General features: G+C 37.2%; 3 protein-coding genes across 3 annotated transcripts in view; all 3 read right to left on the bottom strand.

Annotated features, from left to right (window-relative positions):
- Positions 1 to 4,660, bottom strand: part of LOC109842440 (reticulon-4-interacting protein 1 homolog, mitochondrial-like) — a 9,289-nt gene extending 4,629 nt beyond the window's left edge. Inside the window, exon 1 of the mRNA XM_020411320.1 lies at positions 4,655 to 4,660. Coding sequence (XP_020266909.1) covers positions 4,655 to 4,660 — 6 coding nt within the window. The remainder of the gene's footprint in view (positions 1 to 4,654) is intronic.
- LOC109843453 lies at positions 5,299 to 8,220 on the bottom strand. Its single transcript, XM_020412387.1, has 2 exons — positions 7,860 to 8,220; positions 5,299 to 6,199 (listed from the first exon to the last, which is right to left on the bottom strand). The coding sequence occupies exons 1-2, from the start codon at positions 8,114 to 8,116 to the stop codon at positions 5,347 to 5,349; spliced, it is 1,110 nt and encodes a 369-aa protein (XP_020267976.1). The 5' UTR covers positions 8,117 to 8,220; the 3' UTR covers positions 5,299 to 5,346.
- On the bottom strand, positions 10,970 to 13,186 carry LOC109842441. The gene is made up of 4 exons (XM_020411321.1): positions 13,155 to 13,186; positions 12,973 to 13,051; positions 12,479 to 12,556; positions 10,970 to 11,329 (listed from the first exon to the last, which is right to left on the bottom strand). Exons 1-4 carry the CDS (start codon positions 13,184 to 13,186, stop codon positions 10,970 to 10,972), a joined length of 549 nt encoding a protein of 182 aa, XP_020266910.1.

A 14,998-nucleotide genomic window follows, 5' to 3' on the forward strand; every position in this document is an offset into this window, starting at 1 on the left:
AATTTCCCAATTGAGAGAAATAAATATTTGAACACAGATTTACAGTTTCTGAAAAACTGCTGACATACTGAGAGAAGTTTCTAAACATGTAGATAAAGATGTCAAAGAAAGAATTTCTTGAATATCACTTCCCATTTAGAATTTCTTGAATATCACTTCCCATTTATAAAAACTCATCAGTTTTGTAAAACATGCACGAACATGTGCACGAACGAAAACGTGAATTTGTAAATTCCTTTAAACATAACAAATCAATTCCAAACTTGATGAAACTTTGAGAAATGTTTGAAAATGATATTTTGAACATGTTACAAAAAGAATTTTCCAATTTGCATTTCCCAATTGTGAAATCTCATTATTTTGCAAAAGTGTTCAAAACATGAAAAAAGTGATATACATGAAGTTTGATGTTTTGACATAAACAATGTTTTGAAACTTTGCACAATGATTATATAGACTTGATAAAATATGTATATGATGATTGTTAAGTCTATAAACTGAGAATACAATATTTGAGCTTAGAAACCAAATACGTGTGTGTATATGATATTGAGCTTAGAGTATCTAACACACATAATATAAAACCTAAACTAGATTACCCAAGCCGATCTTGATCTTCAATAAGCTTGACTCCAAAGATAAGGATATCATCAACATAGAGACAGAGAATGACATAGTCATTGTTTATCACTTTAGAATAGACACATTTATCGTATTCATTCACAGTGAAGCCATATTGTGCAATGACGTTGTCAAATTTCTGGTGCCATTGTTTAGGAGCTTGTTTAAGACCATACAAAGATTTAACAAGCTTACAGACTTTGTTTTCCTGACCCTTGGCAATGAGGCCTTCAGGTTGGTGCATATAGATTTCTTCATCTAAATCACCATTCAGGAAAGCAGTCTTGACATCCATCTGATGTATGATAAGCTTATGGATAGCAGCAAAGGCTAGTAATACTCGGATAGTTGATATTCGGGCTACAGGAGAATATGTATCAAAATAATCAATGCCCTTTTGTTGAGTAAAGCCTTTAGCTACTAATCTAGCTTTAAATTTATCTATGGAACCATCAGCTCTGAGTTTCTTCTTGAATATCCACTTACAACCAATAGGTTTACAACCTGGAGGTAAGTCGGTGAGTATCCAAGTATGGTTTTCCATGATAGATTTAATTTCATTATCAATGGCTTCTTTCCAGAAAGGAGATTCAGGTGAATCCATTGCTTCTTGGAATGAGCTTGGATCACCTTCAACAAGAAAGGTAAGGAAGTCTTCTCCAAAATTCTTTTCGATTCTACCTCTTTTGCTTCTTCGAGGTTCAATATCAAGAGGTTGAAAAGAACTGGAAGATGGAAGATCAGAAGGAATGGATGATCTGGGATTTTCTGAGATTTTAGATTTGAAAGGAAAGATGTTTTCAAAGTAGACTGCATCTCTTGCTTCAATGATGGTATTGTTGGATATGTCACTGATTTCAGATTTGATGACTAAAAATCTGTTAACATTGCTATCAAGTGCATATCCAATAAAAGCAGCATCTACAGTCTTAGAACCAATTTTTCTCTTCTTAGGTTCGGGAATAGCTACTTTAGCCAAGCAACCCCAAACCCGGAAGAAATTTAGATTAGGAGATCTCCCCTTCCAATATTCATAAGGAGTTGTATCGGAATATTTCTGGGGAATCCTATTGAGAATGAAGCAAGCAGAAAGAAGAGCTTCACCCCAGAGATTTTCAGGTGCTCCTGAACTGAGTAACATACAGTTCACCATGTCCATTAGGGTTCTATTCTTTCGTTCAGCTACCCCGTTAGACTGTGGTGTATAGGGAGCAGTAACCTCATGAATAATACCGTGTTCTTGGCAATATTCAGTCATATGATTTGAGGTATACTCCCCCCCACGATCAGATCTTAGAATCTTGATCTTCCTGTCAAGTTGGTTCTCAGATTCAGCTTTGAACACCTTAAACCTATCTAAGACTTCATCTTTAGTTTTGAGAAGATAGGTGTAACAATATCTGGAGTGATCGTCTATAAAAGTCACAAAATATCTCCTACCCCCTCGGGTGAGAACTCGGTTAGAGTCACACACATCACTATGAATTAATTCGAGGGGTTCAGAGTTTCTAGTTATAGACTTGAAGGGTTTTTTAGTGTGTTTCCCTTGAACACAGATTTCACATTTAGATGAGGGATCATGAGAAGATTTAGGAATGAGGTTTAATTTACTCATTCTCTGCAAGGTTTGGAAATTGACATGTCCAAGTCGTCCATGCCAAACATCACAAGACTCAACAATTTGAATAACAGAAGACTCAGAAATTTTATTAGAACTGGAATTGATTACATTGAGTTTGAAAAGGCCATTACAGATAAAACATTTTCCTATGAAAACATTACTCTTTGTAATCACAAATTTATTGGATTCTTTTACAATCTTATAACCAGCTCTAAGAAGAAGAGATTCACTAATCAGATTGCGACGGAGAGAAGGAACATGATAAACGCCTTGCAAATGAAGAACTTTCCCAGAAGTCATGGTGAGCTCTATACGTCCACTTCCTATTATTGATTTAGTGGAGTCATCTGCTAAGCTTATGCTTCCTCCACGTGATTCCTGATAATTTGAAAACCAAGAGCGGTCATTACAGACGTGGATATTTGCTCCGGAATCCAAATACCAATCAGTGGAAGAAGTTAGAGAATTTACAAGATGAGATGAAGAGGCTAACCTGAAGGAGGTTGGATTCATTTCAATCATATTAACTTTGTTGGATCCATTTCCTTTAGGGGCAGGTTTGGCCGGTTCCTTCTTCCGAAAGAAACAGTTGTGAGCCATGTGGTTGGTTCTACCACAGACAAAGCAGAACTTCTCATCAGACTTATGGCTGGGAGAATTGAAGGAGAATTTGTTGAAAGATTTGTTGAAAGATTGTTGATTTTTCTTGAATTTCTTCCCTTTGGGTTTGAAATTCTTAGATTTAGGCTTATCCTCTACCAAGTTTACTTTAGCTTTTGTTCCATTCTTGGTATTGGAATTTTGCCTATGCTGATCTTCAATACGAATAGCCTTGAGGGCTTCAGTTAAGATTAGATCTCCTTGCTTGTGTCGGAGATCTCCAGCAAATCTAGACTATGAGGGATGAAGTTTATCAATCAAACAGGAAACTTTATAATCGTCAGTAAAAGTGTTTCCTTTTGATTGGAGATGACGGAGGAAATCTAGAAATTCATGAATTTGTTTATTAATGGGCTTGTCATCAACCATCATGAACTTATTGAATGAGGAGGAGGTGAAACGTAGAATTCTGGCATCATCATAGCCATATTCTGCTTCAAGAGCATTCCATAGGTCTTTTGCACTTTTGAACTCATAATATATGTCATAAAGGTTGTCCGCAAGTGCACTAAGGATCCTATGACAACAATGATAGTTGATTTCTTCTGGTTTCATAGAGCTAGAAAAGGAGCTAGCACCAGAACCAGAAGTGGAAGGAGCAGGTTGAGCAGGATCAGGAGTAAAAGGTTGAGAACCACTAGTAGATGACTCAGAAGTGTCAATAGCAGATAAAAGACCTGAGGTAGTGAGCCAGTATTTCATCTGATTAGCCCACCGTTTATAGTTAACACCGGTGAACTTCTCAGGTTTGACACTTTTTGAATGATCAGGAATTGCCATGAGTCCAATTCAAGTTTACTAGTCTAGGTAGATGTAATCTGATATAAAAAAGGATTTTGTCAATATTATTAGACCAGAAACTTAATTAAACCTGCTTTAAATCAAAAACTCTGAAAGTGAAAAGATAAAAGTTTTACTCGGGTAGTTTGGCCAGGTAAGGATAGTACTAGAGGTTGATCAAAGATCTATTAAGTACCTCGTTTCTTGCAGAGCGCTTTACGCAACCCTTAAACCTTTCCTTAGACACCAACTAATCCAAGAAAACTTGAACCGGTTCACTTAAAGATTTTTTGTTTTTTGTTTTTGTTTTTGTTTTTTTTATATATATGACAGATGCAAAAATTGAGTACAGAAGCAGCAAAGAAATAATTTTTTTAAACTAATTTAGATGCAACAAATTAAAACAATTAACTAATACAACAAGTAATTATAATGAAGATTCGGGTAAACAGTAATCCCGATGAACAGTATTTTTTTATTTTTTTTAACTAATTAACTTAACAACAAGAATTTTTAGTTAATCTTCTAGATTGCTGTCAAAACAGGAATATAATAATATAAAAAATAAATTAAAGAGTTAGAAAATTCAGGCCTGATCGGGAGCAGTCGTGATATCACTGCCCTAGAAGATTAAGGACCCGCCTATCGTCCTGGCGCAATTTGTCCCCTCTCCCTCTCCCCTAGCGGTAAAAACCCCCGAAATCAGCCGGCCTCTGCACTCGGGCGTGAGTCACAGAGCTTATGCTCAGATGAAAACGGTTACCCAGCAAATAGAAATATAAATATGTAGCCGAAATTTCTTGGAGGTATGAGAGTAGATAAAGAAGAGAGCTTAGAAGATGTTTTTTCTCTTCGTTGGTGTACCTCTTAATGAGCTCCAAGTCTGCTTTTATAGGTGATGAGAGGTGTAACCCCCGCTGAATCCAAGGGACCGTTGCGCACAAGTTTACGCACAAGTTTTGCTTCTGTTACCCGCATGCAGCCGTTACAGAACGTGTAAAACGTGCAAAAATAAAAGCTTGAGAAGCAAAAAGGTGTGCGTGTGCGGTGCAGGGTGTGGCGTGCGCGCGCGTGTGTGGTAGAAATGCAAAGCCCACAAAACCCAAAACACTATTCAAAGCCCAATAAGGAAAGAACCATTATATATCCTTTACTATTCATCTTATTTTCCAATGTGAGACTATTTACAAAGGCAAAATTGCCTTTTCATGAACAAAGCTTCCAACATACGAATTATCTTATAATTTTTTGTTAATATCCTGCAATATGCCTGCATATTCCTAAAATGAAACATGAATTTTGTGGACCGGTTCAACTTCCACAGAAATTGTGGAGAAACAATTGTTTTCCTATAGTATGGATAAGGAAATTTTCAGGGGAAAAAAAAAGCATCGAAGAAAAGAACTAGAGAAACTAATGTAGGTATATTTTTTAGTGTTACTTTGCAATTTAGGGTTAAAGTAAAGAATCTCATATCACGCGTTGAATCCTCACTCACAAAGGTTCGCTAATCAACTAATTTTGATCTTTACTTGCAATAACTCATTTTCCAGGTAGATACTCTCTTAAAACCATTACAAAGATTTGCTTTAATACATTGAATTCACCCCAATTCCCATCAATTATATACAGAAAAAAAAACAAACAAACAAACGAAAAAAAAATCAATAAGGCAAGCTCTTCGAGCTAGACGTTGCCACCAAAACCTTAACACCGGAGCAACCCTCAGCCCCCTTAGCTCTCCTCATAATCAATTCCATATTTTTATCGAGACTTTGCTTCACTAATTTCTTCACATTTCTTTTGTTCTCTTCTATTTCCCCTTCATCAACACAACCGCTCAATATCTCAAGCCTTCGCGCTTGAGGTCCTGAATGCACTCCAATTCTCTTATCTTCCTCATGCTTGAGCCACTCCAACAACTTAAGCGCTCTTTTTCGCGCTAGCGAGCTCCCTAACAAAGCTAATTCAAGAAGCACGGGCACGATCCCTAGGCTTATCATCTTTTGTCTTTCCATTATGCATTTATGCGCAATGGTCATAAGCAAATACACTGAGAGTTCTTGGCATTTTGGCTTATCATCCCATGTCAATACATCGATGAAGATTTTAGGGACCAAGGGATCATCTCCAATTGCCTTTTTGCCAATTGTGGTGGCTATTAAATTACTAAGTGTTGCTAACGCTTGCTCTGATACTGCTTTGTTCGATGACGAGGTTAAGAGAGCTTGTACCGTGTTGGGTGTGGCGATGTGCTTGACGTTTTCTAGCTTTGCTGATAGGTTATGTAGAGTTGAGAGGCATGTTAGCTTTGTTTCGTCATCGTTTTCTTTTGAGTCTAGGATTTTGAGGAGGAAAGGGAGGATGTGGAATGATGAGAGAGGAAATGGAGTTTTTGCTAGGGAAGAGATTGAGAATAGGAGGTGAGTGAATTGATGATTGGATATGAGGGACTGGGTGTGAATTAGTCGAGGCAATTTTTTTAGGAGTCCTGCTTCCACTATCAGCTTCTTGTTCCTGAAAATGAGTGATGTGTGGATTAGGAAAATATAACAAGAGTTAATTGCTATAAAACATGCTACATTGACCAATAGTTTAGTTGTATTCTGGAAGAAAAAAAAACTTGCTGTCTTTAGGGGTGTGCAACGGTCGGTTCGGTTCGTTTTTTTACCAAAATTTGAACAACCGAACCGAACCGCCTATAATTCAAAACCGAACCGAACTGTTACAAGTCGGTTCGGTGCGATTCGGTTCGGTTTGTTCGGTTCTAACTTCATCAAACTTCTTATCAAACAACAAACTATGTTTAAAAAAAAGATATCAACAAAGTAGGAGATTATGAAACATTAAACACTGATATAATGATATTGTTTTCAACCCATAATGATTCAAAAAATGAGTTTATGGTTTGAATCTTTGACTCTTTGAGGACGGGTCGGGTAGAGTTTGAGATCAGAATGGGTAGTATTACATTATATTCGGTCGGTTCGGATTGAAAAGTTTTCAAACCGACCCGAACCGCCCTACTCATAAAACCCTACCACACACACAAAAGGTCTTCTCATGGAAAAATACCGGCACAACTCTAAAACGTTGGACAAGTGCACAACTCTAAAACTAATATGATCTCTGAAGAGAGAAATATCTCTGAGCAAAATATCTAATTTGGACAAAATGGGTGTTTAAAGGACACAGAGACTGAAAATTTTCCCAGAGTGGAAAGGAACCTAATTAACAAGCTTAGTCAAGGCTTGGGTAAAAGAAAGTCGCAACTTGCAAGACAAAGGCTCGTATGAGTTTGACAATTGTGTGTCAAATGTATTGCATGTTCTTGGCATCAATTGGTATACCTAATAAACTGACAGATCGAGTTTGGCCTTATTCCACCAAATTCAATTATCCAAGGGCTAAAATATAAGCAATGTCATCTGCATGCCTTCAAAGATCTCAGATGTGAGATCTGTTGGCTCTAACTTTTAACTTTTGTTTTCTGGTTATTTAAGATATAAGCCCTTCTCAGCTCACAAGATAACTAAACATATATATTGGCAAGTGAGAATAAGAGGAATTTGGAATCTCCATTCCTTAAAATAAATATATTCAACTTAATTATAAACATCCAAAACTTTCTTCTGGTACTATTTTCATTATGCATCAGATTATGACTATTATATACCAACAATTCCAATCAGAAGCAAGTTTCAATGCAACCTAAAATTACTTGTGAATAACATTTTCCCTTCTTTTAATATTTACAGCTAAAGCAAAGAAATCACATACAAGTCATGTTGAAATCTTCTCCAGTACTGCAACGAAAAACTTAATTCGATCTTTAGTCAAAATCGTTTATTGTTTATTAAACCATTATGGTTTATATCGTGGATAAAAGGTGATAATGATTATAATTAACAGAAAACATGATGCCGATTATTTTAGAAAGAACAATAACCTTCTTAGATGAGAAATGGACATTATGATTTCTATAAACTGCTCTCTCTATCACCATAAAACTAAGAAGAAAAATAATCCAAAATCAACATCGAATGAAAGAGGTCATATCCAAATATTAATGTGTATAAGATGTTCTTTTTTTGGTGAGAATAATGTGTATAAGATGTTATATATCCTTATTTAAGTTCCATTTAGGGGGGGAAATCTTCAGAATAAGAAAATACACCTGAAAGAACCATTAGCCAACTCAACCAAGGCCTCAACAGCCAACATCTTACAAGCATCAACCTCCGACTCGACCGCCATCGCCACCAATGGCGGTATCACCCCGAGCTCGGCCAGCGCCCTCCTCGTCTTATCGTCACCCTTCGCCAATCTCTTGATCTCCATCGCAGCCTTCTTCTTCTCCTCCAAACCCCCAAAATTAATCTCCTTCACTGACCTCTTCATTATCACAACTTCATCAAATGCATCAATCTTCATGACTTCCTCCTCTAAGTTTAATTTAGGCTCTATTTGCTTGTTAATATTGTTGGTATTTGTTGGTGTTGGAGGTTGGGAGAGAGGAATCAAACATGTTTAAGGCTTGTTTGATGGTGGAGGGAGGAATATATGAATTGCAAAAGCCCATGGAAGTGGGGAAGTCAAATGGAGAGGTAAAGGTAGTCAGCGGAGGGATGAGCTCCTGGGGAGTTATTTAAGATTTTTTTTATTTTTTTTGGTTGTTATATTAGACCCTCAAATCTTTATATTTCTAAATCAGGCCCTTAATAATTAATCCAAACTCATTAAGTTGCCTTAAATAAGAACCCTAACGCCATTGAGTTGTTTTAAATAGGATATTTTTTGAAAACCATCTTATTTACAAAAAAAATTGTCAAAACCGACCTATTCTAAAAAAAGTTGTGAAAACCAACCTAGTTTCAGCCGCCTAGCTGAAACTAGGTTGGTTTTAACAAATAAAAATCTAAAACTTCACGGGACTTGAAGTCCCGTGAAGTTTAGCAGCTATTTAATTAAGTTGCGTAACTTCACGATACTTCAAGTCCCGTAAAGTTTTTTACTCATGAGACTTCCAAATGGCTCATTTAAGTCCCGTGAAAGATTTGTCACCCAAATTAATATCATTATAGGCTGTTTAAACTTTACGGGACTCAAGTCCCGTGAAGTTTCAGACTTATTTTTCACAAAACCGACCCAGTTTCAGCCCGGCGGCTGAAACTAGGTCCGTTTTGACAATTTTTTTTAGAATAGATCGGTTTTAACAAATTTTTTTTTTTGTAAATAGGACGGTTTTCAAAATTTGTCCTTCTAAATAAACCCTCAAATCTGAGCCCATTTCGGAGGAATATGAATATTTTCGGTCTAATTTAAGAAATGTGAAGGTTGTTCGAGGGTTTAATATAGAATTAACAAAGACCGTTATTGAAAAAACTGCGGTAAATCCACGAGCTAAGCTAGTGCCCAGAATAAAGTAAATGTGGAAATACTTTCGGTAGGAAAGTTTAGAGGAAGTCCACTGGGGAATCTCAGGGTTGGAAGTTGATAGAACTGCTAGCTCTTGTTTAAGTCGTTTTTTGTTTTTGTTTAAGCGTTTGTTACGACTTAATTTGTGGATAGCAAGGGAAGAAAAGTGGACCAAATTAATTAAGCTATTTTTAATGAGATCAAGGAGAGTTGATTATGACCAAATACTATGTATACGTACACGATTATCCTTTTGAATACCGTCGTGACTTGATCTGTTATTCCCAAAAAAAAAAAGGTCAGATTTGAATTAGTTTTCGCTTAACTAGGCTAGAGTATATACGTACGTGTAGCGGTTGGTCAAAAAAAAGTTCAAAGTCGCCCTAGTTTTGACAAGCTAAAAACTAGTCTCTTTTAAATATAATTGTATTCACTAGATTTAGTTCTTTGGAATTGACAAACACAACATTAATTTGGATTCATCATTCAAACCACTAGAGTTGAATAGGATTGAGACCCTGGATTTGGAAAAGTATTGGTTTTATTGTCAAAGTGAGAAGTGGAAGATCCAAATTCAGGCTAAGAGGCCAAACATGCACCATGCTCATGATCAGATTCAGCCAAAAAGGGCTCACGTAATCCCCCTCTCATTTGTCAAACTTTAGGTCGGCTTCGGTGGGTTATCAACTAGCCGTTGCCTCATATGGCAATTGAATTCTGTATTAGATACGGTATTTAATCATTTTTATGATAAGCATGTTCCTATGAATTTGGGCTCTTTGCCTTTGAGATGATTCATTATGTATGGGTCTATTTGTGTAAACGAAAATGGCGCAAGCGCATAAAGGTGACGAAGGAGGAGAGCAAGCCAATGTTTGCATAAAACGACATCAGGCCAAATATCAAAGTTTCTTTAATGGCTACACATGTGAGTTGTTTTTAGCCTAAATATAATAATATGTACGTTTAGTGCCGAATGATCACATGGTCGAAGAAATTTGAAGTTTGGCCTCCTCGTTTCAATAGTCTCTTTTCTTATGTTAGTCGAGATGGAAATATCACCGCTCACGCATTAGCTCCATTTGGTTTTTCTTGGCCAAATATTGTGTTCTGGAGGGATGTTGCTGTAGATTCGAGGTGGAGAATTGTAGATTCGGTGAGTGTATGGAGTTAATCACTGGAAAAAGTCGAAGAGTGCCACTACAACAAAATACAACATTGCCGACGAAACAAAAACGTTGGGAAAAGTTTAAAAAACGTCGGGAAAAATCTTTCCTGACGCAAAATGCAGTGTCGCTAACGCGTCGCCAAAAGTGCGTCAAGGAAAATATTTGGCGACGCAAATACACTACGTCGCCAAAAGTACACTTTTGGCGACGCGTCATGCGTCGGGAAAAGTATATCTTTTAGCGACGCATAATATTTTGCGTTGGCAAAAGTGTACTTTTGGCGACGCATGCAGAGTCGGCAAAAGCTATTCATTGGCAAAAGTATAGCTTTTAGCGACGTAAAACTATTCGTCGCTAAAAACTATACTTTTGGCGACGCAAGTTAGCGTCGGCAAAAGTGCAGCTTTTAGCGACGCAGAGTGAAGCGTCGCTAAAAGCTATACTTTTGGCGACGCAAGATAGCATCGCTAAAAGCTATACTTTTGCCGACACAAGATAGCATCGGCAAAAATATAATTTTTAGCAAGATTATACGTCGGTAAAAAGTATAATTTTGTCAACACTAATTTGCATCGCCAAAAGTAATATCTTTTCTGTCAACTACAAGCCTACAGTGAACTTGAACATCCATAAAAAATTTGCTCCCATTCACATCAACAAAGAAACCAAACATCAAATTATACTCCAAACAAGTTGCATATTATGGTAAAAGAATTTGCTCCCATTGCAAAATAATTACATTCATTTTTATTTCCAAATCAACACTCAATGACCTGTTTAAATATTCCAGTTTGCCATATTCAGTGTTTTCCATTTCAGAGAATGACACATTATAAGATTTACAAGAAACTAAACTAAGTTGAAAAAAGAAAACTTGAAGTGAAAAAACGGCACGATCAGTGAACCTCTTCACATATGAAGGTATATTCTCTGGTAGAGTTTTTGCGACTCTGTCCAACTCCTGCATTTGTTGCTTTGCAGTCACTCTATCAGGGCCACAGTACATATCCATAAGCTCTTTCATGTGTGGTAGCCTTTCCATCAGTGCTTTGATTATTTCCTGTTAGAGAAAATGCAACGTCAGATTATCAGCTACATATATATAGCTCAAACAAATACTACTATATATTTTCTAGGAAATGTACTATAATAATAATTATTTTTTGTTATACAGCAAGGAGGGTGCTCTTAAGTGCATCAGCTATAGACATGGATTCTCTGGCTTTGCGGCAACTCTCACAGAATCTCAAGCAAAAAGAGTTGCAGGTACAAAATTGTACATATAAATCATCCTATTAATAGGTTTCCCAGCCAAGTTTAAATAAGGAACTCTTACTGTCTTGCATGTCTTGAATAGGCTTCCTTATCCAAGTTAATGTTGTTGATACTAAAAGAAAGGAGGGTAAATTGATATTTTTAAACGTTAGGGGGATTTTCAGTAATTTACCCCAAACACACATAGATAACAAAAGAAGGTACAGAATGGCCTAAAGATAAAATTAAAAAAAGGATGAATAAACATTAGAAATATGAAAACCACATCTACGATGTTCAGAATGAAATTTAACAGAGTAGGAATTGCTCTGTTGATATGCACACACACAATGCATTTTGAGGACCCGCCTAAGGGGGGGAAAGGGAAAACACAATCCAAGGTGCCACATGCAATAAGTATATTTCTTCCTACTCAATACATGAATAGGCATGCCCTCCCTTGTCATGACCCGTGAGGTTCATGTTTATGACAGTAACATGAACAACAATGAGAAAAGCCTAAAACTCGGACAAAAGCAAGCAATTAAACTTCTGTTGTGTAGTTGCAATGGAAAGAAATTGCAACTACAGGTGAAATTGTTCCTTGGAGAGTGATATTGTAAAAGTAAAGGGCAGTAACTCTCTCGTGCCTTAATTTGGCTGCAGCCTGCAGGTGACTCCAACACAATTGCAGAAGGAGGTGTTAGTAGTCCAGTTTGAAGAGAGAAGGCCAATAGAGCTTCGATGTCCGTGAAGTTATTGTGAGGGCTTGATTTTGCTAGGTGGGGGATAAGAAGAAATGGCCAAAAAGAAGCACAATGAAGAGAAATGGAGGAAGATCCATGGAGAATTAGTGCATGCTGCACTACTTTAAATAACCCAAAAATATGATGCATGCATCAGCAATTAAACTTCTGTTGTGTAGATGAGTGCCTAAAATATACTTCATAATTACCTCGTCTGACATAAGAGCATCTTTTAGTGACATCCTTCTACTGTTATTGTCGGACTTCCGATGTCCATTAGAACCACCCTGTGTAAAAGACGGTGTCATTTAATAGATTGTATGATAATTTACAAGAAAAAGGTCTAAATTTGTTAAATAGATCAAGGATATTACACTCTGGGTTCTGCAGATTCTTCGACAGCCACATTACTGCTTGGTTCTTTAGCAGACTTCGGACCTTTACTGTAAACAAGATGCCTACTGTACTAATCTAATATGCGTGCATATGACTCCAACTGTTTCAATCCAACCAGTAGTGTTGCAAACATAATCAAAACTTACAGCTCATCCAACTATTTTATTATCGTATTAGTGACTACAAACATAATGTTGAAGCATGGTTCATTCTAAAGTATATGAACCTAAAGTTATCTGTTCACTTGCTTCCTTTTCTAAATCCTATAAAACTAAATGCAGTCAATTCGTTTAGCTCCATAAGCTACCGTTTCGAATGGAACCTTAGCATCCAGGTTTAGGTCCTTGTACATATGCCTCAGAGCTGTTGTTAAAGATAAGTTCTGCCTTCAATTCATCAGCATAGAATAAGAAACCATGGTCATACTTAAATTTAAATTACACCAACCATGCATTAATTGTTCTACGCAAGTTTGGTTACATGGCCTACAATTGAAATATAGCTGCAATCGGCAAAAACATCGTTGGCCTTTTAAGCCAAACAGATGAAACAGTGAACTGAACAATAAGGTCACATATTTATGATCCATAATTATAAATCAAATATTTCATATTAACATTATTATACTGTAGTATTACTCAGCTATCTTTTTTTAACAAATATTTCATAGTTATATTCAGTTAATTTTTCTAAAAAAATGTCTACTTTTTAATGAAATGCAACTAGATTAAGCATATTGGAAACTTCATTTCAATACTATACTGTAGTATCCCGCAAGTATCCCTCTTAATCACTCAATTAAATTGACTAGGTTACACCATATACGCTATTTGATATATTCCATTGCAGAATTGTTATTATTCTTTCATATACTACATCATCAAATTGGTCCCCATATTACGCCCCCAAAATTATTAATCCAATGGACTCGCTCCATCTCCCGCACACTCCCAAATCAAATCTTCTAAACTACCAAACTCCTTTCACTTCTTTCTTTCTCTAAAAAGTTAATTGGTCTAAAAAAAGCTCTAGAAGCAAAACTGCAGAGAAACCAAATGCACTCGTACTACCAATTCCTATGAAGTTCACATCAAAGAATGAACTAGACGCACCAATATGAGTAAAAATTAGGGTTTAAGTCAAAACATCAAGTGAAGCCAACAGAAGCAATTCGTTATACCTTCAGGATCTAGGGTTTGGAGAAGGGGATCAATATCTTTGGGCAGCGAAGAGAAGGCAGGAGCGATCTTCGATCGCACGGCACTCAGTCGCTTCCTCCAATCGTGAGGTATCTTCTTGCGATCCACCAGCCATTCTTCAGCAAGATTTTAATCAATTCCCAACCAAAAAAAAGAAACTCATTTCCAAATAAAGTTGAAGGAAATTAAGAAAAATTAAGAAAATTACCACCGAGCCGATCGAAAAGTTGGGGGAAGCAAAGATTAAAGCAAAAATCGTGAGCAAAACATCGGGTAATTCCTCGGATGAAGCTCGAGCCCTAGTTTCAGTACGTCGAGATGTGAAGAGGGTCGAGTAGTCTTCGCGCTCGGCCTTTGTGAGGGCGAGGAGATCGTCGGCGATCCGGTTGAGCTTCTGGTCTCGGGATTCGACGGCGGCGGTGCCGCCAAAGGCGGTGGAGAGGAGGCAAAGGAGGGGGTGGCGAGGGATTTTGGTGGTGAGGAAAATGAAAAAAAATGAGGGGGCTTTTTTGACGGAGAGGAAAAAAAGAAAAAAAAAGAGGGGGAGGAAATTAAAAGTAGGCGGGGAAATGAAAAAACGAGGGTGCTTTTTTGGCGATGCACTTGAATAGTAAAGCGTCGGCAAAAGTTACTTTTTTGCGACGAAAAGTTTTACGCGTCGCTAAAAGTAACACTTTTGTCGACGCAATATAACGTTGGCAAAAGTGTTATTTTTAGTGACGCAAAACTGTTCGTCGCTAAAAGCTACACTTTTGCCGACGCTAACGTGCGTCGCCAAATGTATACTTTTTGCGATGAATATTTGTGCGTCGCTAAAAGCTATACTTTTGCCGACGAAAATAAAAAAACGTCGGGAAATCTATACACTTTTACCGACGCTAAGTTAAAACGTCGCAAATAATATGCACTTTTAGCGACGCTAATTATAAACGTGGGGGAAAATATATGTTTTGCCGACGCTAACTAAAATCGTCGGGAAAAACATACTTTTTGGCGACGTATTTAACCATGCATCGGGAATAAGCGTCGGGAAAAGTGTAATTTGTTGTAGTGTGCTTTTGGGCGTCTGGCGGTCGACCGGAGGTGGAGCTGCGGTCGACCGCAATGTGCACGCAGATGTATTTGTGGCTCTGG

Source organism: Asparagus officinalis, chromosome 5, assembly GCF_001876935.1.
Source record: "Asparagus officinalis chromosome 5, Aspof.V1, whole genome shotgun sequence".
NCBI lineage: Eukaryota > Viridiplantae > Streptophyta > Magnoliopsida > Asparagales > Asparagaceae > Asparagus > Asparagus officinalis.

Bases quoted from the DNA above. Each gene is read 5' to 3' on its own strand.
- LOC109843453 (XM_020412387.1), bottom strand. From the start codon at position 8,116: ATGAAGATTGATGCATTTGATGAAGTTGTGATAATGAAGAGGTCAGTG. The intron at 6,200-7,859 runs GTGTATTTTCTT...ACTCATTTTCAG, and splicing joins TTGGCTAATGGTTCTTTCAG to GAACAAGAAGCTGATAGTGG.
- LOC109842441 (XM_020411321.1), bottom strand. From the start codon at position 13,186: ATGTTTTTGCCGATTGCAGCTATATTTCAATT. The intron at 13,052-13,154 runs GTAGGCCATGTA...GATGAATTGAAG, and splicing joins ATTGCAGCTATATTTCAATT to GCAGAACTTATCTTTAACAA. The intron at 11,330-12,478 runs GTAATTATGAAG...TTTCTCTAACAG, and splicing joins ATGCTCTTATGTCAGACGAG to GAAATAATCAAAGCACTGAT.